Here is a 26,467-nt window from a genome sequence, read left to right as displayed (position 1 = left end):
CGAGAGAAACTACACTGGCTCCCACTTAAAGAACGTATCACGTTCAAAATATGCTCTCTAGTCCATAAAATCATTCATGGAGATGCACCAGCCTACATGTCAGACCTGATAGACCTACCACCCAAGAATGCCAAAAGTTCATCTCGCACATTCCTAAACTTGCACTTCCCTAACTGCAAAGGTCTAAAATACAAACTAATGCACGCGTCAAACTTTACCTACTTGAGCACACAGTTATGGAATGCATTGCCGCGCAAATGAAAAACGATCTATGAACTAATGGACTTCCACAAACTACTGAAGACCCATCTCTTTAACATGGCATACAACAAAAATCAACCAATGTGAATATACACAACTCCCCCACATATATTCAGAACTGTCTTACAATAACTGCTTGTTATACTACTACCATGTTTTATCATTATCATGTTACCCAAAATCCTGCTGTAACACTAAATGTCTATTTTCTGATATATTTCCATTACTCATGATGTATTGTAAGCCACATTGAGCCTGCAAAGAGGTGGGAAAATGTGGGATATAAATGCAATAAATAAATAAAATAAGAACTTATGCCCAGGCAGGAAGGGTTAGAACAGCTGTTGTAATTGGTGATTCGGTCATTAGGTATGTAGATAGCTGGGTGGCTGGTGGATGGGAGGATTGCCTGGTCACTTGCGTGCCTGGTGCAAATGTGGTGGACCTCACACATCACCTAGATAAGATTTTAGATAATACTGGGGCAGAGCCAGCTGTCTTGGCACATGTGGGTACCAGTGACATAGGAAAATGTGGGAAGGAGGTTCTAGATGCCAAATTTAGGTTCTTGGTTAGAAAGCTGAAGTCCAGATCCTCCAGGGTAGCATTTTCAGAAATGTTCCCCATTCCATGCACAGGACCCAAGAGGCAGGCAGAGCTCTGAAGTCTCAGAGTGGTTGAGACGGTGGTGCAGAGATGAGGGATTTAGATTTGTTAGTGAATGAGCAACATTCTGGGAAATGAGGAGCCTGCTCTGAAAGGAAAGGAGATAGAGCAGCTTTTAAGTTAAAATGTGTGTGTGGGGGGGGGGGGAAGCTGACAGTCACCCAGCAGCACATGTTTCGGTATGGAGTATCCTTGAAGGATACTATTGAAACAGGATCTTTAGGGAGTCCCAATAGAGAGGTTTCAATAATGATGAAAGAAAGCCATTCGTATCTAATGGGAGAACAGAGTAAAGGATGCAAATTATCCCCGTCAGCTTCAAAGCAGCTTGTAGATACAAGGAAAAACACAATTTGGAATGCATGTATACAAATGCTAGAAGCCTAAAAAATAATACGGAAGAGTTGAAGTATATAGCACTAAATGAAGAGGTAGCTATAATAGGCATCTCAGAGACTTGGTGGAAGGAGTACAATCAGTAGGATGCTGTGTTACAGAGTACAAATTATATCACGTGAGAGTCTTTCAAGACAAGTAAACCCCTCTATCAAGCAGCTTTTGTTTTTCAGGCTCCTGCAGTATGGAAGTCACCGCCGCTCTCTCCATCAGGAGCATGGTTTTTTTTTTTTGTTTTAATTGAAAGAGTCTAAGGATATGGCTCTTTGAGCTTTTTCAGATATTCTTGAGACAGCTTCTTGCGGGCACAGTTTAAATATATCCCATCATCATTTTATCGTATTTATTTTAAATTTGGTTTTATTATATGCGACTGTATACTTGTGTATGCTATGTTATTGTGTTATGATTAGCTTTGTAAACTTCCTTGATAGTCTGTTGCTTTTGAAAAGCAGTTAATCAAGTTTCTATTAATAGATTAATAAGGAAGTAAAGTAAGAAAGATGATGATGGAATTGGGAAGGGTGCAAAGAAAGATGACCAAAATGATCAAGTGGATGGAACAATGCCCTTTTGAGGAAAAACTAAAGAGGTTACGGAATATCAGCTTGGAGAAGAGAGCTCAGTGTGTGTGTGGGGCGGGGGGAGGGGTATGATAGAAGTCTAAGGAGTGGAACAGATAAATGCAAATCAGTTGTCTTTCGAAAGTATAAAGACTAGGGGGACATGCTACAAAGTTACTGAGCAGCACATATAAAACAAATTGGAAAATTTTTTTTTTCATTCAACACTCAAACTATAGAATGTGTTGCTGAGGAAAGCAGTTAATGTAGCAGAGTTTTAAAAAGACTAAGACAGATACCTGAAGGAAAAGTCTATAAACTGTTAAGGTAGACTTGATAAAAACAGCTGTTTATCCTTGGAAGTAAGTAACATCAATGCTTTTTAGGATCATCTTGTCAGTTACTTCTGACCTGGATTGGATATGGTTGAAAACAGGATATTGGGGTTGTTGGACCTTTGGTCTGACCCACTGTGGCTGTTCTTATGTATGTGAACCATTTGATTGATCTCCTGTTTTTTTTTTTTTTATTTCATGATCTACCTTGAACAATCCAGCTAGCATGTTAATAGAATATAAATGTACATCAAAAGAGTATATGAAAATAGCTAGTTGGACAGAAGAGGTTAAAAAATTCTTGTTTTATATTGAAACTGAGAAGAGTAAAATTTTAAATGTGCAGATATATGGAAATCTGCCACAGTTGTTGCAGAATTGTATAGCCTTGTTGTAGAATCTACCAATGTGCAGTTCTTATGGGGACCCATAATTCTGCATGTATGATCATTCACAGTTCACTTAATGATGCTAATGTAATGTTATTAGCTGGAAGAAACATGTTTAGGAATAAAATAGTGCACATTATGAAAGGATATTAAATGTAGCAATCAATTTTTGTAAGGGGGAGCATATGGTTTGGTGACAGTTCATCATATGACATTTCAAGACTGTAGACACTTCATCACGCAACACTTCATTCATTCAAGCTAAATGTGTTCAAATAATGTGCATGGAAAACTTGGCAGCAAATGTGAGAGGTGTTCAGCACACATCTGCACCTGTTCTTTTGCACTTAAATATAAACCTTGCTAAAACTGCTTATACAAAAAATTGTCATGAGGTTCATATTGAGGTGCCTCAGCGTTTTCATCACCTGACCATCATGTGCAGAAAGGGTAATGCACTCAAATTATATGCTTGGGATGCTTGTGCAGCAAATTGAGCAAATATATTTACATTTGAAATAGCATATAATGCATAATGAGTATGCATGGAAAACTTGGGCGCAAAGGTGATGGAAGGTCAAAACTGTGACAGTTCATCACCTGCAGGTAGTAATATAGTATGTATCACAGTTGGTTTGGGGAGGATGGCATTGGGGTGAGGGGGGGTGACATGTGTTGGTGTGGTATCTAGGAGTCCTGTTTAGATAAAACAGGAAAGAGAATCAGGGGCGCATTGTTGCAGTATGTTTTTAGCAAGGCTTGTATTTAGGTGCTGAAGAACAGGTCCAATGTATGCTGGAATTTCAGTTTCCTTTGGAAGGCACACAAAGAAGGCTCAATAACCAACACTGTCTCCCTCCCCCCCCCTTCCCCCATTTTCCGCATGTAGGAATATCAACAAAAATTTATGAGAGAGAGGCAAGTTAGTAATACATATTAAAATAAGACCATGAAAAGCCATGTTATAAAATATGGTTTCCAGTGCCACTAAAAAGTGATATATTAATAGTGTTTCATTTATTCAATAGCAACTTCTTCGTGAGATGCAGCAGATGGCCAGTCGTCCTTTTGCCTCCATCAGTGTTGCCTTGGAAACTGAGGAGGAGCCACCCGACTTAATAGGAGGAAGTATAAAGGTGAGCAAACTCCATTCTTCCATAGGGTGCCCTGCCATTAGTTACTGGTTTTCTGTATAATTACATAAAAGAATAATTATTTGTATTTAGCTCATGCATTTCCAGTAGTAGTCATTCAAACTGAGTTAAATTCATTCAGTGCAGTAGTTATTTCCCTGTCCACAGTCTATTAAAAAAATGAATATATACAAAGCAAATGGGCCAATTACAAAACATTTTTTTCCTAAAAGTTTCTAAATTGTCTGCTTGTGGTATTTCTGAATCAAAGACTGAGGTAGCAGATATTTATTAGAATGGATATTTATTTCATTATCTTGATCCTTATAGATTTTCTTTTACTTAACCATCAGTACTCAGGATACATAGAAGAGAATATGGGAGACTGACGTGGTGAATTTCAGCCATAGATTCAGTTTCAGCCAAAAACAACAACAACACTGCCTTGAGTGAATTCCTTCAAAAAGGCAGTTAATAAATCCAAATAAATAAATAAATAGAGGAAACACAAACAGCACTGAATGATAGGAAGAACTTAGCAAGCAAGGCATGTAAGAAAAAGCAAGACACCAGATAGAACAGTGAAGTCAAGGAACCAAGAGTTCAGAGCTACAGAAACAAAGACCGAAAGTACAGGGGGTTAGGAGTCTTAAGATAACACAGAACTCTTGTTTTTTGCTCAATTCATTTTCTTCAGACAGTTTCTCTTTTTCTTTCATCAGATTTATCCTGTTCCTCTGTCAAGATTGGTTTAATTAATGTTCATTCTTTTTGATCTAAGAGTCCATCACTTTAAAGTAGATCTTTTTAGTTATTCTGTTTTGCATTTGTTGTGTCACCAAAACTTGGTTTAGGCTAAGCAAGCAGACATTTCCTAAAGTAGCATGCCCACCTGACTTTTTCTTTGCTCTTTTCCCTCGCAGGGGGAAGTGTTTGAATTCTCTTCACATTTTTCATTATTTCTGCTTAAAATCCATCCTTTATTGCATTTAGAAGTTTTATTATGTTCTTTTTATCACGACTTCTGGTGATGCCACAGGATGAGCAGGAGTTGAACCCAGTAGGCCCTAACCATTTCCTAGTTGCTCCTTACCTGCGCACCCCTGGACATTCATTGTATACTTAACAATGCTGATCTGGCAGGAGCAAGTATTTGTAGTTTTTATTAGCTGCATATGGCTTCAAAGCTTCCGAAAGAAGATTGGGAGTGGCTGTGCACAGTGGATTCAAAGATGGCGGATGCCATCTGTTCATCTGCCTCCTCATATGATTGGCTGGGAGAGACAGATCACCTGGTAAGTCATTGCTGTAATGGAAAAGTCCCTGGACAAGAAATTCTGGCTCATTTTTGACTAGAATCTCTGGACCTTTAGATAAAATGTTTGAGTGCTGATATTGGCTCATTTCAGATGCTTCTTGCTGCACTCTATTTACCAAATAAACTACTATGGAAGATCATAACTGCATTACTTGCAATCAAATTACACACCAAAAGGAAAAAAAAAAGAATGCAAAGAGTCCCCCCCTCCCCATTACAGTCGCTTGTGGTCTAGTGGTGTAGTCAGGGCAGAAGAGATCCCCAGTCGCTCTTACCCATATCAGCTCTACTCTCAAAATGGCTGCCATGACCTCAACTGGCAATCTCATGAGACTGCTGCTAGAGGTCATAGCAGGCATTTTGAAAGCAGAGCCAGCATAGGCGGGAGCAATTGGGGATCACAGCTGTCCTTATCACCCCTAGTCCGCTAGGGATTGCAAGATAGGTCCAAAGGAGGCAACTGCAGGTGGGCAAGGATAAAAAGGCTGCTCCTCCTTGCAAGTGAGGAGGGCAGAAAGACAAACAGCACAAAGCGCACATGTTCTGCTTCCAACGAAAATATACGATCAGTTTTAGCTAATATCAAAACTGTGGCATTAGCCTTTTGGCTGAAACTGGGTAGAAAAAGGATTTGGGGCCAGTTTCAGCACCATCGCCAAAACCAAAATTTGGTTGGCCTCTAATTGATGGGCTTGCATAAGAATAGCCATACTGGTTCAGACCAATGATCCATCTAGCTCAGTATCCTGTTTCCCAACGGTAGCCAATCCAGGTCACACAAATAGTAGCAACATTCCATGCTACCAATCCCAGGGCAAGCAGTGGCTTCCCAATCTCTGTCTCAATAACAGACTATGGACTTTTCCTCCAGGAACTTGTCCAAACCTTTTTTTTAAACCCAGATACACTAACTGCTGTTACCACATCCTCCAGCAATGAGTTTGAGAGATTAACTATTCGTTGAGTGAAAATATATTTCCTCCTATTTGTTTTAAAGTATTTCCATGTAACTCTGTTGAGTGCCCCTAGTCTTGTACTTTTTGAAAGAATTAAAAATCGATTCACTTTTACTCGTTCTACACCACTCAGGATTTTATAGACCTCAATCACATTTCCCCTCAGCCGTCTTTTTTCTGCAGGAAAGGCTCCGCATAAGCGCGCATGGAATATGGAAGCCGATTGGCACGTGACAACCAACGAGATTTCACATTTACAGCCCCTTTAACTGCCACAGGCAGAATAAGCGAAAGAATGTTGTTAAAGTGTACGCTGGGGTTGTTGTCGTCGCGCAACTATAAGACTTTAACACTGGCTGAACGAATAGAAATTCTTTAAAAAATTAGTAAACAAAGTCAAGCATCTATTGCTAAAGAATATGGTGTCAATCCCAGTCAAATTTCACGTATCTTGAAAAAGAAAGACCAGCTTCTGGAAGACTGACAAAACAATACAAATCCACAATGGAAAAGAAAACGGGTGGGAAAAGCTGAGGAAGTAGAAGATGCTCTTCTTCGGTGGTTTTCTCAAGTCAGGAGCACACAGTTTCCTGTCAGTGGTCCACTGCTTATGGAGCAAGCTAATCAGCTAGCTGAAAGTCTTGGACTAACTGAATTCAAAGCCACTGTTGGATGATTGGAAAGATGGAAGGAGAGGAACAACATAAAATTCAAGAAACAGCATGGTGAAAAACAAGACGCTGATGACTTTGGTGCTGAAAATTGGGTTGCTTCAGTTCTTCCTACCATCTTGAACGAGTTTGCACCTCGTGACATTTTCAATCCTGACGAAAACGGTCTCTACTGGCGAGCGATTCCTGATGGAACACATGCATTCAAACAAGCCAAAACTACAGGAGGTAAAACGTCGAAGGACTGACTGATGATCCTACTTTGCTGCAATATGGATGGGAATGAGAAGTTGGAACCACTCATCATTGGAAAGAGCAAACAGCTCCATTGCTTCAAGAATGTTAAGCGACTTCCTGTGTCATACGAGGCTAACACAAATTCATGGATGACTGGGGAAATTTGGAAGCAGTGGCTAAAGAAGTTAGACACTAGAATGCAGGCACAAAAGCGTCAGATTTTGTTGCTTTGTGATAATTGTGCTGCACACAGTGATGATGTCAGGCTGTCTAATGTCAAGGTGATCTTCCTGCCACCAAACACTACCTCTCTGATCCAACCTATGGATCAGGGCATAATAGCGAATTTCAGACAACATTATCGGGCTCTTGTGGTACGTCATCTGATGAGCATTATGGATGACCAGACTGGCAAGGATAAACCTGCTGTTGAACTGGTTCGTAATATATCACTGCCTGGAATCATGTTACACTGGCAACCATTGTGAACTGCTACAAGCGGGCAAGCGTTGTTAGGGATGTGGAGAGGGACGAAACAGATGTAGCTGTTGCAAACGCGTCAGATGACCAGGCTATTGATATCCCAGCCTGTGTTACTGAAGAGGAGTTTCATCACTACGTAGCTGTTGATTATGATCTACAAACAGCTGATGACAGCACTAATATCGAGATATGCGCCTACACGCAGGCAACGGCTGATGATGAAACAGATGATGAAATGAGCAGCGAGGCACATGCTGACAAAATTCAACAACCTCTTGTCACTTTTACAAGAGCACTGGAGAGTCTCAACATTGTTTGGGCCTATCTGGAGGTCACTGGATGTCAGTGCTATGACAGTTTTTACCGTCTGGCAGACGTAGTCTATGGAACTCACAGACACAAGAGTGTACAGAGGACTATGACTGATTACTTCAAGTAAGCCTAATGTCAGTTAACGGAGACTGTATACTGTACGTATAATAAACAGTACTGTACATATGTTTATCAGATGTCAAGCTTCTTTGTATCACAACGGTTAAGTGCACACTCCGGTTTACTGCATGTATTTCTTTGGTCCCAGACCCATGCACTTAAGCGGCTTGCACTGTATTGTTAAGCATCACAGGTAATAAAGCAAATTGGTGAGGCAAGACTTCCCTTGGCTGAATCCATGCTGACGTTTTGTCCCATTAAAACCATTTTGTCTTGTGTTCCATTATGTTATTCTTTATAATAGTTTCCACTATTTTGTCTGACACTGAAATCAGGCTTACCAGTCTGTAATTTCCCAGATCACCCCCTGGAACCCTAAAAATTGGCATTATATTGGCTACCCTCAAATCTTCAGGTACTACAGATGATTTTAATGACAGGTTACAGATTATTAACAGCAGATCAGCAATTTCATGTTTGAATTCTTTCAGTATCCTTGAATGCATGTCATCCAGTCCAGGTGATTTACTACTCGTTAATTTGTCAATTTGGCTCAGTCGATCTTCCAGTTTCACCGAGATTTCTTTCATTTTCTCCGCATCATCACCCTTGAAAACTAGTTCTGGTACAGATAGGTCTCTTACTTCTTCTTTTGTATAGACCAAACAAAGAATTCATTCAGTCTCTCTGCTATGGCCTTGTCCTCCCTGAGTGCCCCTTTTGCTCCTTCATGATCTAATGGTCTCAATCTTATTTATGAAATTTCAACCTGTTATCTTAATTTGCTTTATTGTGGAACTTTATTTCCCTACTGATTCCAATTATTTCACTTCTTAATTTTTGACATTTACTATTCTTGGCCGTTCACAATGGATTGCACTCTGCTTATCATAGACTAGATTTAGTCTTTTCCTGTGCATCAATGCATCCTTGTTACATTCCATGTCCTTGGACTGATCATAATTTAATTACTTTTACTCTCTTTTCTCTACTAAGCAGTCTGATTTTCATCTACACTTTCATAATCTGGACATTGATCTGTTAACCAGATATTTTTCCACTTTCAGGTCTCTGAATGAAATGACTCTTCAGCTTTGGATTGTTTAGATCCTTTGCAGACTTTTGTGACAGTCTGCTAAACACATTCCTTGATATCACCCCGGTTTTAGGCTTTTGAAACAAGGTTACCATCATACAGACCATTCATGGTGGAAATCACTTTCATACTCAGCACTAGCCCTTTGTAAAGAACATCTTATGGCATTCATTAAAAAATTGATATTAAAAAAATCAGTGTCTTTTTCTCAATTTCTTCACACAGCTAATTATTGGCCTAAAACTGTATAATATTGTTCACTCTATTGCCCCCCTCTTTGGATCTCATAAATGATTCATCATCTTAATAGTTTCAACTGATTTTGTACATTTCTTACACGAAGAAAGGAAAGGTTTGCCTACTCCGAGGACAAGCAAGCATAATACATCATCCATGGATCCCGGTGCAGGTACTGTCAATTTAAATCTTCGAAACAGTGCCCCCACTGTGCATGCACAAGTGCCTTCCCACCCCGTGCATGAGCACGGGACCAGCAGTCTATCATTTTTCATGGAGCAGAGAGGATTTTTTTAATCTCTCCTCGGCCCATGACACTTTTGCCTTTTTTGGGTTATTTTTTCTTCATATTCTTTTTCCAATACTAATTTGTTTATTTTAGGGGGGGGGGGGTTCAATTATTTTTGATCTTTTCAATTTTATGCCTTTGGGGCCTCTTGAGTCCTTTCTTTACTCAGAAAGCATTAACCATTCTCAGGTAATTGAATAGTCAAGCTCCCTGGACCATAGAGCCGTTTGACCTTCATTGGCCATTTTTCCCCTCTGTCGATGAGGGTGGCTTTAAGAAGTGTATTCAGTTCAATAGGACTATGAGACATAGGCCCTCATAACTAACTGGTGTATTCAGTGCTTGGGTCCAGAGCACCAAGATATAAAGTGTGGTCTCTGCCTGCGCATGTAAGCGAGGGCCCTTGAAGCCCACAGAGTTCAGCATGAAAAACTTATTGGTTCTGCATTGACATTAGCATCTACATCAAACATGGCAGGGGATTCTGCACTCAACGCAGAGCCTGCATTTACATCAACATTGGGTGCACCGATGCAACATCAAGAGGGTCCGACATCAGACCTGGTACTTCAACTGCATAAGGACTCTACATCCTCTTTCTCGGTGCTGTGTTCATCGAGGGCCCTGCAGCATAAAAAAACCTAAGAAGCATCTCCATCATTCTCCTTCTAGGCACTCTGCCAACAATTCCCCTGCATCAATGTCCTCGATGCACGGAAAGCGTCCATGCCGAAGTGACTGCTCTCCTTCTCCCCAACTTATTTCTCATAGAGAGCCTTCATGGTTTTCAAGATCTCCTATGCCTGCACGGGCTATTACTCAGGCTTTGTCCACACTGCTTTCCCATCTGGTACGGATGCCTACACTGTATGAATAAATCTGGGCTATGCTCGTAAGGAGGAGCTTTCAGGGCTTCTGCATTTGCAGTCTATACAGGCTTACAGGGTGCTTGTGCCAGCCTCAGCCCAGCCAATACATTAGAGAGACAATTGTGGTAGAAGTCCTGCACAGAAGCTCGGCGTTAACCATTCAGGGTGGCATGAACCCAACCGATGCATGCGTCGGCGTAAGCAGGATCTTTCTCCACCTTCAGAAACTCATCTGCCCCAACACTTAGCTGACTCTGTAGTCGACGCTCTCTTTCACATACCTCCCATGAACATTAGTTTGAAGAGTCAGACAGAGCTCTCTTGGGAGATGGATCAGGACCTACAGGACCTCTCAGCTGAGGAGTCCTATGACATTCCATCTGAGTGTTCTCCACCACTTGAGAGATGTAGTTCTCCTCCAGAAATTGTATCCTTTCCTTGCTTTCTCCGTGAGATGGTTCAATCCATACCTTTCAAATTGGAAACAGAGGAAGAACCTCATTCACAACTTTTTCAGGTTCTGGATTATGACTGTCTTCCTAGAGAAGGAATCGCTGTTTCACTTCATAAAATTATGAAAAATACTCTACCCAAAAACTGAGAAACTCCACTGACAGTTCAGGTGGCCCCAAAGAAAATAGATGGCCCCAAAGAATACAGAAATCCACTGGGCTTCAGAAAACAGAGCTACCTCATCATTCCCTAGTTGTGGAATCTGCTTTAAAATGCATTTGCAGTGCAAGATCTTATACTTCAGGAAGAAAAACTACAACATTGGACTCTTTTGGCAGAAAAACTTTTCAGGATTCAATGCTATCCAGTCGCTTATTGGATTATCAACTTTATTCCACAATTTACTTAAAATCTATAATAGAGAGTACTCTATCCTTTGTGGAATTCCTTCCCCCCCCCCCCCGAGAAAGCTGAGGAATTCCATAAGCTTCACAGGAAATTTCTGAACTGTCATAAATATTTGGCAAGGTACGACTTTGATGTCTCTTCATGCATTTCCGCCTTAGCAGTAATAAATGACTGCCTCTTGGAGCAACTGATCCAGGAACCGACAAGAGGGTAAGCCATTTTGGATCTGGTCCTTGGTGGCGTGCAGGGCGTAGTGCGAGAGCTGGCGGTATTGGGTCCCCTGCGAAATAGTGATCATAACATGGTCAAGTTTGAACCACTTTATGATGATCCCACAAAGGAAATCTACTGTAGCTGCATTTAATTTTCGAAAGGACAGCTATAATAAAATGAAAATGGTTAAAAATAAACTAAAAGGATCGGCTGCTAAGGTTAGGACAGCAAATCAGGCATGGACATTATTCAAAAATACCATCTTGGAAGCCCAGTCCAGATGCATTCCATGTATTTGCAAAGGTGGAAAAAATAGAAAACTACAGCCAATATGGTTAAAAGGCGAAGTAAAAGAGGCCATTACAGCCAAAAGATTGTCCTTCAAAGAATGGAAAAAGGACCCAAATGAAGAAAATAAGAAGCTACATAAACACTGGCAAATCAGATACAAAGTATTAATAAAGAACGCTAAAAGAAAATATGCTACAGAGGCTAAACTCACAGTAACAAGTTTTTCAGTACATCAGAAACAGAAACCCTGCAAGGGAACCTGTGGGACCATTAGATCACGAAGGAGCAAAAGAGGCTCTCAGGGAGGACAAGGCCATAGCGAAGAAACTGAATGAATTCTTAGCTTCTGTCTTTACTGAAGGTGATGTAAGAGATCTGCCTGTACCAGAAATGGTTTTCAAGGGTGACGATGCAGAGGAACTGAAAGAAATTTCTGTGAACCTGGAAGATGAACTGAGCCAAATACTTTTCTTTTCATTAATCTGTGTCACGCTTCTGAAAAAATCCCGCCCTTGGAGGACCTTGGTCTGTGGCTCAGGGTATGTTCTGTCTTTCCTATTAGAAGTAAGCGAAGAAGAAACAGATCTGATACTAATTTTCAGCCATACAGGATTTCCATGACATGGATATTTCCTGGTATATGCAGGGTAGCAAGTGCCACTCTGTGATGTTTTGCTTGTTTATCATTGCAGCTGCAGTAGTTGATGGAGCTTGGGTGTGTTAAAAAAAGGGACCTTCTGCTGCTTGGACAAATGCATACTGGATTGTTCAGAGAGCACCACAGATTAGATCAGGTCATGCCACTGATGGAATTCAGTTTTCTCTACTTCCATAGGATGGTGGAAAGGGATAACACCCACAGTGACGCTGACTAAAGAAAAGAAAATTGTCAGGAGTGTCAAAACAAATGCAAGGCACAGATAAAGAAGGCCAAGAGAGATTACAAAAAAAAGATAGCATTAGAGGCAAAAAAACATAGTAAAACATTTTTTCGGTATATTAAAAGCAGGCAGCCGGCAAGAGAATCGGTTGGGCCACTGGATGACCGAGGGGTAAAAGGGGCGATCAAGGATGACAGACGTAGCGGAGAGATTGAATGAATTCTTTGCTTCAGTCTTCACCGAGGAAGATTTGGATGGCATACCAGTGTCGGAAATGGTATTTCAAGTGGACGAGTCAGAGAAACTTACTGAATTCACGGTAAACTGGAGGACGTAATGGGGAAGTTCAGCAAACTGAAGAGTAGCAAATCTCCTGTACCTGATGGTATACATCCTAGAGTACTGATAGAACTGAAAAATGAGCTTGCGGAACTTCTGTTAATGATGTGCAATTTATCCTTAAAATCGGGCGTGGTGCCGGAAGATTGGAGGGTGGCCAATGTAACGCCGATTTTTAAAAAAGGTTCCAGGGGAGATCCGGGAAATTATAGACCGGTGAGTCTGACGTCGGTGCCGGGGAAAATGGTAGAGGCTATTATTAAAAACAAAATTACAGAGCACATCCAAGGACATGGATTACTGAGACCAAGTCAACATGGCTTTTGTGTGGGGAAATCTTGCCTGACCAATTTACTTTAATTCTTTGATGGAGTAAACAAACATGTGGACAAAGGGGAGCTGGTTGATATGTATCTGGATTTTCAAAAGGCATTTGATAAGGTACCTCATGAAAGGCTACAGAGGAAATTGGAGGGTCATGGGATAGGAGGAAATGTCCTATTGTGGATTAAAAACTGGTTGAAGGATAGGAAACAGAGAGTGGGGTTAAATGGGCAATATTCACAATGGAGAAGGGTAGTTAGTGGGGTTCCTCAGGGGTCAGTGCTAGGACCGCTGCTTTTTAATATATTTATAAATGATTTAAAAATGGGAGTAACCAGCCAGGTAATTAAATTTGCTGATGACAGTTATTCAAAGTTGTTAACTTGCGAGAGGATTGTAAAAAATTACAGAAGGACCTTACGAGACTGGGAGACTGGGCGGCTAAATGACAGATGACGTTTAATGTGAGCAAGTGCAAGGTGATGCACGTGGAGAAAAAAGAACCTGAATTATAGCTACGTCATTCAAGGTTCCACGTTAGAAGTTACGGACCAAGAAAGGGATCTGGGTGTCATCGTTGATAATACACTGAAACCTTCTGCTTAGTGTGCTGCTGCGGCTCGGAAAGCGAATAGAATGTTGGGTATTATTAGGAAAGGTATGGAAAACAGGTGTGAGGATGTTATAATGCCGTTGTATCGCTCCATGGTGTATTGAGTATTGTGTTCAATTCTGGTCGCTGCATCTCAAGAAAGATATAGTAGAACTGGAAAAGGTGCAGCGAAGGGCGACAAAAATGATAGTGGGGATGGGACGACTTCCCTATGAAGAAAGACTAAGGAGGCTAGGGCTTTTCAGCTTGGAGAAGAGACGACTGAGGGGAGACATGATAGAGGTATATAAAATAATGAGTGGAGTGGAACAGGTGGATGTGAAGCTTCTGTTCATGCTTTCCAAAAATACTAGGATTAGGAGGCATGCAATGAAACTACAGTGTAGTAAATTTAAAACAAATCAGAGAAAATATTTCTTCACCCAACGCATAATTAAACTCTGGAATTTGTTGCCGGAGAACGTAGTGAAGGCAGTTAGCTTGGCAGAGTTTAAAAAGGGGTTGGACGGTTTCCTAAAGGAGAAGTCCATAGACCGCTACTAAATGAACTTGGGAAAAAAAACCACAATTTCGGGAATAACTTGTATAAAATGTTTGTACGTTTGGGCAGTTTGCCAGGTGCCCTTGACCTGGATTGGCTGCTGTTGGGGACAGGATCCTGGGCTCGATGGACCTTTGGTCTTTTCCCAGTATGGCATTACTTATGTACTTATGACTTATCTCATAAAAGATATAGTGGAAATAGAAAAAGTTCAAAGAAGAGCGATCAAAATAATAGAGGGGATGGAACTGCTCCCATATGAGGAAAGAATAAAGAGGGCGAGGGAAGATATGAGGTCTGCAAAATCCTTAGTGGTGTAGAACGAGTAGAAGTAAATCGATTATTTTACTCATTCCAAAAGTGCAAAAACTCGAGGAAGTTACATGGAAATACTTTTAAAACAAATAGGAGAAAATATTTTTTCACTCAACGAATAGTTAAGCAGTGGAATTCTTTGCTGGAAGATGTGGTAACAGTAGTTAGCGTATCTGGGTTTAAAAAAGGGTTTGGACAAATTCCTAGAGCAAAAGTCCATAGTCTGCTATTGAGACAAACATGGGGAAGCAACTGCTTGCCCTGGGATTTGTAGTACGGAATTTTGCCACAATTTGGATTTCTTCCAGGTACTTGTGACCTGGCATGGCTACTATTTGGAAAACAGGATACTGGGCCAGATGGACCATTGGTCTGACCCAGTATGGCTACACATTTTTTTGTGTCTCTCCTGGCTCAGGTTCTCTGACCTCTAATCTGCTGCCCAAGAACGTCAGATAGCTGTCCCTTGTAATGAAAAAAAAAACTGGCTTGGTGACTAAGTCAAGGAAGTGGCCAACCTATTCTAAAAAAAACATAGATACAATAAAAACTTTGTCCAGGCCACAAACCTCTGCCACTCTTCCTTCTAGAAGATTTGCAGGAAGATATCGATACTCCAATTATATGTCTAAGCGTCGTTACACTCCTATTCCTCCTCCACCTCAAAGGACTAATTCTCACATCCAAGGCAGCAGTGGGGTCAAAAATCCCAGACACTATTCAGCAAAAATGAAAAATAAAAATTGTATGATTATGATAATGTATTGACAGTGGTAAAAGTGATAAAACTGGCTGTATGTGTGAAGTGTGTGTTGAATGAGATGCATACTTAATGACTCAACAAAGGTATAAAAACGGACTTAACTGAGTGTGAAGAATATTTAATATGGTAAGGAGTGATATTGTGATTAGGGGTAAGGAGTACTGAGGTACCAGAATTTACAGCGGAGAGTTCAGTGTTTGCGTGTGTGTGAATGTTTAAAATTGTTAAGATATAGAATTATATTGTTTTCTTCATAGTGTGCTGAGTATATAGTGTTAAAACAATACAAGGACTAAAATGCTAAAAAGAAAGTAAACTAAAATGCAGAAGGGAACCTAAAAGGTAAGGTAATATATGTATGTTCTGACTTATGTGATATTGTACTTTTGTGAATGTTGAGGCAATATAGAATAGGACCCTGTCCGAAATGCGTTAGATACTGGACCATGGTAACTGGGTGTAAAAGACACAGAGTTCCAACATCTCTCTCTCGCTCTCTCTCTCTCTCTCTCGCTCTCTCTCTCTCTCTCTCTCTCTCTCTCTCTGCTTCCCCACCCCCCAGTCCAACATCGCTCCATCTCTCCTCCCTGGTTCCAAAATCGCTTTGTCGTCTCCCCCCCCCCCCTCCCCCCCCCCCCGGGTTCCAACATTGCTCTCTGTACCTTCCCTCTGTACCTTCCAAATTCTTTTGACAGCAGTGACAGTGCAGCCAAGGTTAATGATTCTGCAGGGTCTGATGATATGTGTGCAGATATTCCCTTTCTGCACATCATTTTCTTCTCTTCTGCTGTAGATACTTGACACCTTAAGAAGCATTCCATCAATGTGTTTCTTGCCATGGATACTTCTGAGCCTCACCACCACCTCTGTGTTCCTCCATTCCTTAGTTGAGGGATTCAACCTACAGAAATCTCACAGATGAAGACATTCTTTTGCCTTGGATCATGCTTTCCATCTGGACAGAGGCAGAAGCTGTGACTGAGGGAACAGTTTTGTTGACACGATGTTTCCCAGCTATGCTTCAGTTGTAGGACTTTGTGCACCTGTTGAAATTAAAATAAAAAGACTTTCCCAAAGTCCCCTACCTTTTTCTTCAGCTGCTTTGTAAGTGGAGGAGTGGCCTAGTGGTTAGGGTGGTGGACTTTGGTTCTGGGGAACTGAGGAACTGAGTTTGATTCCCGGCACAGGCAGCTCCTTGTGACTCTGGGCAAGTCACTTAACCCTCCATTGCCTGCCGCATTGAGCCTGCCATGAGTGGGAAAAAGTGTGGGGTACAAATGTAACAAAAAATAAAATAAATTCAGTTTTTCAAAGGAGAGTTGCAACAGCAATGGAATAAAACATTTCAAAAAATTTGAGGGCATTCTTTCTTACCCTCTAGCAGACCCAGTATTTGGATGTTATTGCATCGACTCAGGTTGCTTGCGTCTTCTATCATGACTTTTAGTTCGGACGCCATCTTGTGTGTTGTCTTGCACAATGTGTGGCTGTCCTCAAGATTGCTAATAACATCATTCTGCTTCATCAGTACACTCCTCAAAATGTTGAAATCATTCACGAAAAGAGATATGTCCACTTGTATCAGTTTGATCGCAAAATTATTTTCGGTATGCAGCACAAAAATGTTCGCTAGCTGAGAGCTTATGTATGCTGGTGTCGATGAGCAGGCTTCTTCCTTATCGCCAGGATCTTTAGACGGGGAGGCCGGATGAGACTTGCGTCTTTTATTTGCCGATTCTGCTGAGAAGGCCACTTCAATTTTGCTTTGATGTTGCGGGGACACCTTTGGGCAATAAACTGCATCAGGTTCAGATTTGTAAAAAGGCACTTTGTTCAAAAATAAGTGTACAATCAACAGATATCGTGCTCCGGAGCTCAACTCCTATGCGTCCATACTGTTTCCGCTCTTGAGCGCCCCTTGGGAAATTTTTAAAACATTGGCTTTTTGCCTGAATGATGTTCAATTTATTTTGGTGTGCCAGTTTACCCTTAGTCAGAGAGCTCTTCGCTCTGCATATGAACCTTTCTCTTTGTCAAAGTGAAAAGACAGACACTTTGGGGCTAAGTTTATTTTAAGCCCTGGAATGTCAAAGATGCTCATAAATATGTTCAATCATTTTAGATTCATGGTAAGCCAAGTAGATAATTTCATTCTATTATGTCATCCAATTTAATCTCCTGTGGTGGGGAAAAGGAGACTAGCATAAAATGGAGTCTGATGGTCATTTCACTACTTCCTGAACTTGTTGACCCTGTTATGGGAGTCCTATCCAAACTGAGCAGTCTTTTTCATTTTGAGCCCCTAGTACATCATTCCCAAATTTGGCAAATTCACAATGTTGCAGACAATAGCTCTGCTGTCACTTGCAGCATCCTGTGGTGCAGTAATTTCAGCTCTCTCTGGAAGACCTGGCAATTCCCTTTTGAAACTCCCACTCTAAAACTCATGGTCTGAGTGAAAACAATGGACTTCATTCATTGGATGCTGACATCATTTAGGGTTAAAGTGATGGTGCATGATCCCTAGAGCTGAGTGAGACTTTGTACATAGATGAGGCTGGTCCTTTGTAAACAGAGGTTATGTATGAGATCAGTCCCGAATGTCTGCTAGATCACGAGCAGAGTTGAAGTTCTGGTTGTAAAGTCGTATTCCATGGCTCATGTGATCAGTGAAAAATGTTTTTAAAAGAATTTTGAAACAGGCCACCTAACTTTTACGGCAAGTATTCATGTTACTTTTCTAAAGAATAGTACCTACGAAAACTGCATTCACATATTTACATCCACTATTTAGCACAAACATAATTAACAGGCCTTTTTCATACACAAACCTGTATTTGTTCATATAGATGGTGAAGAAAAAAGAAGCAGGTATTGAACCACAGTTTAAAAAAAATTCTTCTGGGGCATGAAGAGGTTGCGGCTCTTACTGCTCCTCCACCTCTTTGAAATAGTTTTCAAAACAATATCAAGCTTATATGGTTAATTTTCTTACCATGTCTTGGAGTATATTGCAAACAATTTTATACTTTAGTTTACACCATTGTCTTCAGTGGTCATTATTTCCAGTATTATGCAAATAACATTTTCTACTTTCCCTGAAGCCTCAACTTTCTCATGCAAATAAAACTGCAACCTTTAGAGTTATCTCTGTAGCTGTGACCATATGTTAGCACAGCTAACTAGAGTTTTTATTAATAATATTATTTAATCCAGCATCACAAAACAAAGAAAAGCATGGCTATTTGTCATACTAATTCAACTTGTTACTAGATTGTTCTAAGTTTTTTCCTCTCCCTCTCTTATAGTATTCCCCCCTCCCCCAGTAATTCCATACAAACCCCCTGAAATCAACTGATTTTTCTTCAGAACACCTTATATAACTACTAATATTAATAACAGTCACATCAAAACATTAAAATCTCATTCCTCCCTTAACTCTCTTAACCCAGACTCCTGTTACACCCCTACCTCTTACACCTTAGCCTAGGGGTTGGCAACCACACTCCTTGAGGGCCAGAACCTAGTCAGGTTTTCAAAATTTCCATGGTGAACATACATGAGATTGACTTGCATGTACTACTTCCATTGTTTGCAAATAAATCTCATACATATTCATTGTGGCAGTCTTGAAAACCATCTAGTTTGTAGCCTTCGAAGACCGCAGTTGCCCACCCTGCATTAGAAGAATGATTTAAAATCAAGATAAAAATGACTTTACCTCACCCCCCTTTTTTTTTTTTTTTTTACTTTGCCTGCCACTCATGGAAAGACTCGCACACCTACCAACAACATTTTCTTCTATGATGTTGGTAAGCTGTTTGGTCACACACAGGAAGTGATACCCACAACTTTGGAGATGTAGAGAAGTTAGCTACAGCTACTGTGCAACCCCTGCTGGTGATAGAGCAACACATTTAGTGAGTTCTTGCGTCTTCAGGGATGGCACATAAGCATTGCTATACTGGGACAGACCGAAGGTCCATCAAGCCCAACATCCTGTTTCCAACAATGGCCAATCCAGGTTACAAGTACCTAGCAAGATCCCAAAACAGTACAATACATTGTATGCTGCTTATCCTAGAAATAAGCGGTGGATTTTTCCCAAGTCCATCTTAATAATGGCTTACGGACTGTTCTTTGAGAGAGTTATCCAAACCTTTTTTAAACCCTGCTAAGCTAACTGCTTTTACCACCTTCTGTAGCAACGAATTCCAGAGTTTAATTACACGTTGAGTGAAGAAATATTTTCTCTGATTTTTTTTTTTGTAAATTTACTGCTTTGTAGCTTCATTGCATGCCCCTTAGTCCTAGTATTTTTGGAAAGCGTAAACAAGCGATTCACGTCTAACCATTCTACTCCACTCATTATTTTATAGACCTCTATCATATCTCCCCTCAGCCGTCTTTTCTCCAAGCTGAAGAGCTCTAACCACTTTAGCCTTTCCTCATAGGGAAGTCGTCCCATCTCCTTTAGTCGCCCTTCTCTGTACCTTTTCTAATTCCACTTTACCTTTTTGAGATGTGGTGACCAGAACTGCACACAGTATTTGAGGTGCGGTTGAATGCTATCTGGAATGAGTAGTTAATTTAAATAGGAGGAAAATCGTGGTATTTTCTAGAAGAATAAGTGATTTAGGACCTAACTCTTATTGGACTATTTTGCAGTGAAAGCTTTTCAGATATTCTGTACTGGGTGTGCATGCATTCTGTGCTTGCCAGACTTGATGTTGCAACCTTCACAGCAAGTTATAAACTAACACCATGTGTGAGAAATTAAATTTGGTGTTTCTCTTGCTTTAGTGATAGCAGCTCCGGTACAGCACCATCTGTTTGGAGGTACTGGTTGGTATCTCTCTCTTCTACTCGGTATTCCTTTCTTTTCTCTTGCCCAGTTTCTTCCCTCCACTATTATCCTCTCTATCCAGCCTTCCCCCGTTTTCCCTGCCCACATGGTATGTAAGGACATGAGAGGAGGATTGGAGTACCAGCATGGTAGCTGTCTTTTATGAATGGTGCCTCATGCAGCTTGAGCACCCCAGCAGTTAACCCTAGTAACACCTGGAAAGCTAAGAAGTATGAATACCATTAGTAATGATATCAAGACTGTTGCTAACGTTTTGTATATATAATCTGCTTGGATTGCAACATGTTGCAATTTGTCAATGAACAAATGTTATAATTGTATGTAACAGTATATTTTTCTGTTTTAAATAATGTGTTAAAAGCTGATTGACATAGCTTTATTGACATAGCTTTATTTCCTGACATGCCTGTAAAAGTAAGTTCTATGCAGAGATAGTGTAAAATGAACTCTGGAGATGGGATGATTAACCACCATGAACCTTCTTCAAATCCATAACCTGCAATGGGATAATTTCATTTCCTTAAATGTTGTTTTCTAAACATAACATTTTTTTTCACAATTTAGCACTGAGATGGTCATAAGTACATAAGTAATGCCACACTGGGAAAAGACCAAGGGTCCATCGAGTCCAGCATCCTATCCACGACAGCGGCCAATCCAGGCCCAAGGGCACCTGGCAAGCTTCCCAAAAGTACAAACATTCTATACATGTTATTCCTGGAATTGTGGATTTTTCCCAATTCCATTTAGTAGCGGTTAACCCCTTTTTAAATTCTGCCAAGCTAACCGCCTTCACCACGTTTTCCTGCAACGAATTCCAGAGTTTAATTACGCGTTGGGTGAAGAAATATTTTCTCTGATTTGTTTTAAATTTACTACACTGTAGTTTCATCACATGCCCCCTAGTCCAAGTATTTTTGGAAAGCATGAACAGACGCTTCACATCTACCTATTCCATTCCACTCATTTTATATACCTCTATCATGTCTCCCCTCAGCCGTCTCTTCTCCAAGCTGAAAAGCCCTAGCCTCCTTAGTCTTTCTTCATAGGGAAGTCGTCCCATCCCCACTATCATTTTTGTCGCCCTTCGCTGCACCTTTTCCAGTTCTACTATATCTTTCTTGAGATGCAGCGACCAGAATTGAACACAATACTCAAGGTGCAGTCGCACCATGGAGCGATACAACAGCATTATAACATCCTCACGCCTGTTTTCCATACCTTTCTTAATAATACCCAACGTTCTTTTCGCTTTCCGAGCCACAGCAGCACACTGAGCATAAGGTTTCAGTGTATTACTACTACTACTACTTAACATTTCTAAAGCACTACTAGGGTTACGCAGCGCTGTACAATTTAACATAGAGGGACAGTCCCTGCTCAAAGAGCTTACAATCTAAAAGACAAGTGAACGGTCAGACCGATAGGGGCAGTCAGATTGGGGCCGTCTGGATTTACTGAACGGTAGGAGTTAGGTGCCGAATGCAGCATTGAAGAGGTGGGATTTAAGCAAAGACTTGAAGATGGGCAGGGAGGGGGCTTGGCGTATGGGCTCAGGAAGGTTGTTCCAAGCATAGGGTGAGGCGAGGCAGAATGAGCGGAGCCTGGAGTTGGCGGTGGTGAAGAAGGGTACTGAGAGGGGGGATTTGTCCTGTGAACGGAGGTTTTGGGCGGGAACGTAAGGGGAGATGAAGGTAGAAAGGTAGTGAGGGGCAGCAGACTGAGTGCATTTGTAGGTAAGAAGGAGAAGCTTGAATTGAATGCGGTATCTGATTGGAAGCCAGTGAAGTGACCTGAGGAGAGGGGTGATATGAGTATATCGGTTCTGGCAGAATATAAGACGTGCAGCAGAGTTCTGAACAGATTGAAGGTGGGATAGATGGCTAAGTGGGAGGCCGGTGAGGAGTAAGTTGCAATAGTCAAGGCGAGAGGTAATGAGAGCATGGACGAGAGTTCGGGTGGTGTGCTCAGAGAGGAAAGGGCCAATTTTCCTGATGTTAAAGAGGAAGAAGCGACAGGTCTTGGCTATCTGCTGGATATGCGCAGAGAAGGAGAGGGTGGAGTCAAAGATGACTCCGAGGTTGCGGGCAGATGAGACGAGGAGGATGAGGGTGTTATCGACTGAGATAGAAAGTGGAGGAAGAGGAGAAGTGGGTTTTGGTGGAAAGACGATGAGCTCGGTCTTGGACATGTTCAGTTTCAGGTGGCAGTTGGACAGCCAGGTAGCAATGTCGTGTAAGCAACGATGACACCCAGATCCCAGCAAATTTACTACTACTACTACTACTTGACATTTCTAAAGCACTACTAGGGTTACGCAGCGCTGTACAATTTAAGATAGAAGGACAGTCCCTGCTCAAGGAGATTACAATCTAAAGGACAAATGTACAGTCAGTCAAATAGGGACAGTCAAATTGGGGCAATCTAGATTTCCTGAAAGGTATAAAGGTTAGGTGCCGAAAGCAACATTGAAGAGGTGGGCTTTGAGCAAAGATTTGAAGATGGGTAGGGAGAGGGCTTGGCGTAAGGGCTCAGGAAGTTTATTCCAAGCATAGGGTGAGGCGAGGCAAAATGAGCGGAGCCTGGAGTTGGCGGTGGTGGAGAAGGGTACTGAGAGGAGGGATTTGTCCTGTGAGCGGAGGTTACGGGCGGGAACGTAAGGAGAAATGAGGGGCTGCAGACTGAGTGCATTTGTAGGTAAGAAGGAGAAGCTTGAACTGTATGCGGTGTCTGATTGGAAGCCAGTGAAGTGACCTGAGGAGAGGGGTGATATGAGTATATCGGTTCAGGCGGAATATAAGACGTGCAGCAGAGTTCTGAACGGATTGAAGGGGGGATAGATGGCTAAGTGGGAGGCCAGTGAGGAGTAGGTTGCAATAGTCAAGGCGAGAGGTAATGAGAGCGTGGACGAGAGTACGGGTGGTGTGCTCAGAGAGGAAAGGGCGAATTTTGCTGATGTCAAAGAGAAAGCCAAGACCTCTCGATTCTATCTGCTGGATATGGGCAGAAAAGGAGAGGGAGGAGTCGAATATGACTCCGAGGATGAGGGTTTCATCAACTGAGATAGAGAGCGGAGGAAGAGGAGAAGTGGGTTTTGGTGGAAAGACGATAAGCTCGGTCTTGGCCATGTTCAGTTTCAGGTGGCGGACATCTATGCAGCAATGTCGGATAAGCAGGCCGATACCTTGGCCTGGGTCTCTGTGGTGATGTCTGGTGTGGAGAGATACAGCTGGGTGTCATTAGCATAAAGATGATACTGGAAACCATGAGATGAGATCAGTGAGCCCAGTGAAGAGGTGTAGATTGAAAAAAGAAGGGGTCCAAGGACAGATCCCTGGGGAACTCCAACAGAGAGCGGGATGGGGGTGGAGGAAGATCCATGAGAGTGTACTCTGAAGGTTCAGTGGGAGAGATAGGAGGAGAACCAGGAGAGGACAGAACCCTGGAACCCAGTGTGGCAAGAAGTAAATCATGATTGACAGTGTCAAAAGCGGAGGATAGATCAAGGAGGATGAGGATGGAGTAGAGGCCTCTGGATTTGGCAAGGAACAGGTCATTACAGACTTTAGAGAGTGCTGTTTCTGTCGAGTGTAGAGGGCGAAAACCGGATTGAAGCGGATCGAGGATGGCATGAGAGGAGAGAAAATCAAGGCAGCGGCTGTGAACAGCACGCTCAAGTATTTTGGAGAGGGAAGGGTAGGAGGGAGATGGGGCGGTAGTTGGAGGGACAGGTAGGGTCAAGTGATGGATTTTTGAGGAGAGGTGTGACTACGGCGTGCTTGAAGGTGTCAGGGACAGTTGCAGTGGAGAGAGAGAGAGGTTGAGGATATGACAGATGGAGGGGGTGACAGTATGAGAGATGGTGTTAAGTAAGTTGGTGGGGATGGGATCAGAGGAACAAGTGGTGCATTTCAAGGAGGAAAGAAGGCGGGCGATTTCCTCCTCGATGATATCAGGAAAGGAGGAGAAAGAGGCCTGAGTTGGTTGGTTGAGGGAGAGGGTTGAAGGGTGAAGAGGAAGAGGTGGCTTGGTAGTGAACTCAAGGTTGATCTTTTGCACCTTGTCGCGGAAGTAGTCAGCCAGTGATTGAGGTGAGAGTGAGGGGTGGGTGGGAGCGGAGGGCACTTTGAGGAGGGTGGCGAAGAGACGACGAGGGTTGGCGCTGAGAGAATTGGTCAATTGGGTGTAATAGTCCTGTTTGGCAAGGAAAAGGGAGGACTGGAAGGAGGATAGCATGAATTTGTAATGAAGGAAATCTGAATGGGTACGAGATTTCCTCCACAGGCATTCAGCAGATCGGGCGCAGGAGTGAAGGTAACGGGTGCAAGGGGTCAGCCAGGGCTGGGGATTAGTATGCATTGTGGGACGGGAGATGGATGGCGCAAGGGTGTCCAGAGCAGAGGAGAGAATGGCATTGTAAGTGGAGACAGCCTTGTCGACAGACTCGGAGGACATGATGGAAGGGAGGAGATTAAAGATAATAGAGGATAAGGTGGGAGGGTCGACAGCCTGGAGATTTCTGGAAGTAGTGCTTAGTGTGGGCGGGATTGCGGGGGAGAGTGATGATGTGTGAAGGTGATCAGGTGATGGTCAGAGACAGGAACAGCTGAGGCGCAGAAATTGGAGGGTGAGCAGGTAGAGGAGAGGACGAGGTCAAGACAATGGCCAGATCGGTGAGTAGGGGTGGTGGAGCTCAGTTGGAGGTTGAAGGAGGAGGTTAGAGTGAGGAACTGAGAAGCGTACGAGTCGGATGGGTTATCAGTGTGTATGTTAAAGTCTCCAAGAATGAGGGATGGGGATGAGGGCTCAAGAACAACGGAGAGCCAGGCATCGAAGTCAGTAAGGAAGATAGGGACTTATCAGGGGGGCGGTAATTGACTGCAACTCTGAGTGGCAGCGGGTAGAATAGACGGATGGAGTGAACTTCATAGAATGAGAAGCAGTGAGACTGCGGTAGGAGGAGAGGTTGAAAACTGCAGGAGGGCAAAAGTAGTAGCCCGACGCCACCACCGCGGCCAACTGGACAGGGAGAATGGGAGAAAAGAGAGCCTCCATGGCATAGGGCCGCGACTGAGGCATAGTCGTCAGGGGTGAGCCAGGTTTCAGTTAGGGCGAGGAGTTGGAGAGAATGGGAGATCAAGAGGTCATGGGTAAAGGAGAATTTGTTGCAGACAGATCGGGAATTTCATAGGGCGCACAAGAAGGGGAGGGAAGAGGGCGCGAGGAGGGGAATGGAAATGAGGTTGGAGACATTCCAGAGTGGTCTGCATAGATATAACCTCGCTGGTTACTCCCATTTCTAAATCATTTATAAATATATTAAAAAGCAGCGGTCCTAGCACAGACCCCTGAGGAACCCCACTAACTACCCTTCTCCATTGTGAATACTGCCCATTTAACCCCATTATCTGTTTCCTATCCTTCAACCAGTTTTTAATCCACAATAGGACATTTCCTCCTATCCCATGACCCTCCAATTTCCTCTGTAGCCTTTCATGAGGTACCTTGTCAAAGGCCTTTTGAAAATCCAGATACACAATATCAACCGGCTCACCTTTGTCCACATGTTTGTTTACTCCTTCAAAGAGTTGAAGTAAATTGGTTAGGCAAGATTTCCCCACACAAAAGCCGTGCTGATTCGGTCTCAGTAATCCATGTCCTTGGATGTGCTCTGTAATTTTGTTTTTAATAATAGCCTCTACCATTTTCCCCGGCACAGACGTCAGACTCACCGGTTTATAATTTCTTGGATCTCCCCTGGAACCTTTTGTAAAAATGGGTGTTAGATTGGCCACCCTCCAATCTTCCGGTACCACGCTCGATTTTAAGGATAAATTGCATATCACTAGCAGTAGCTCCGCAAGCTCATTTTTCAGTTCTATCAGTACTCTAGGATGTATACCATCCAGTCCAGGAGATTTGCTACTCTTCAGTTTGCTGAACTGCCCCATTACATCCTCCAGGTTTACCGTGAAGTCAGTAAGTTTTTCCGACTCGTCCGCTTGAAATATCATTTCCTACACCGGTATCCCACCCAAATCTTCCTCGGTGAAGACCGAAGCAAAGAATTCATTCAATCTCTCCGCTACGTCTTTGTCTTCCTTGATCGCCCCTTTTACTCCTCGGTC

The 26,467-nt window shown here is 42.3% G+C and overlaps 1 protein-coding gene across 1 annotated transcript in view; it reads left to right on the top strand.

Moving 5' to 3' along the window:
* ATRN (attractin) overlaps positions 1-26,467 on the top strand; it is a 626,429-nt gene that overhangs the window by 591,688 nt on the left and 8,274 nt on the right. Inside the window, 1 exon segment of the mRNA XM_030190990.1 lies at positions 3,639-3,746. Coding sequence (XP_030046850.1) covers positions 3,639-3,746 — 108 coding nt within the window.

This window comes from Microcaecilia unicolor, chromosome 2 (genome assembly GCF_901765095.1).
Source record: "Microcaecilia unicolor chromosome 2, aMicUni1.1, whole genome shotgun sequence".
Taxonomy (NCBI): Eukaryota; Metazoa; Chordata; class Amphibia; order Gymnophiona; family Siphonopidae; genus Microcaecilia; species Microcaecilia unicolor.
This window is presented reverse-complemented; position numbering and strand designations above follow the sequence as displayed.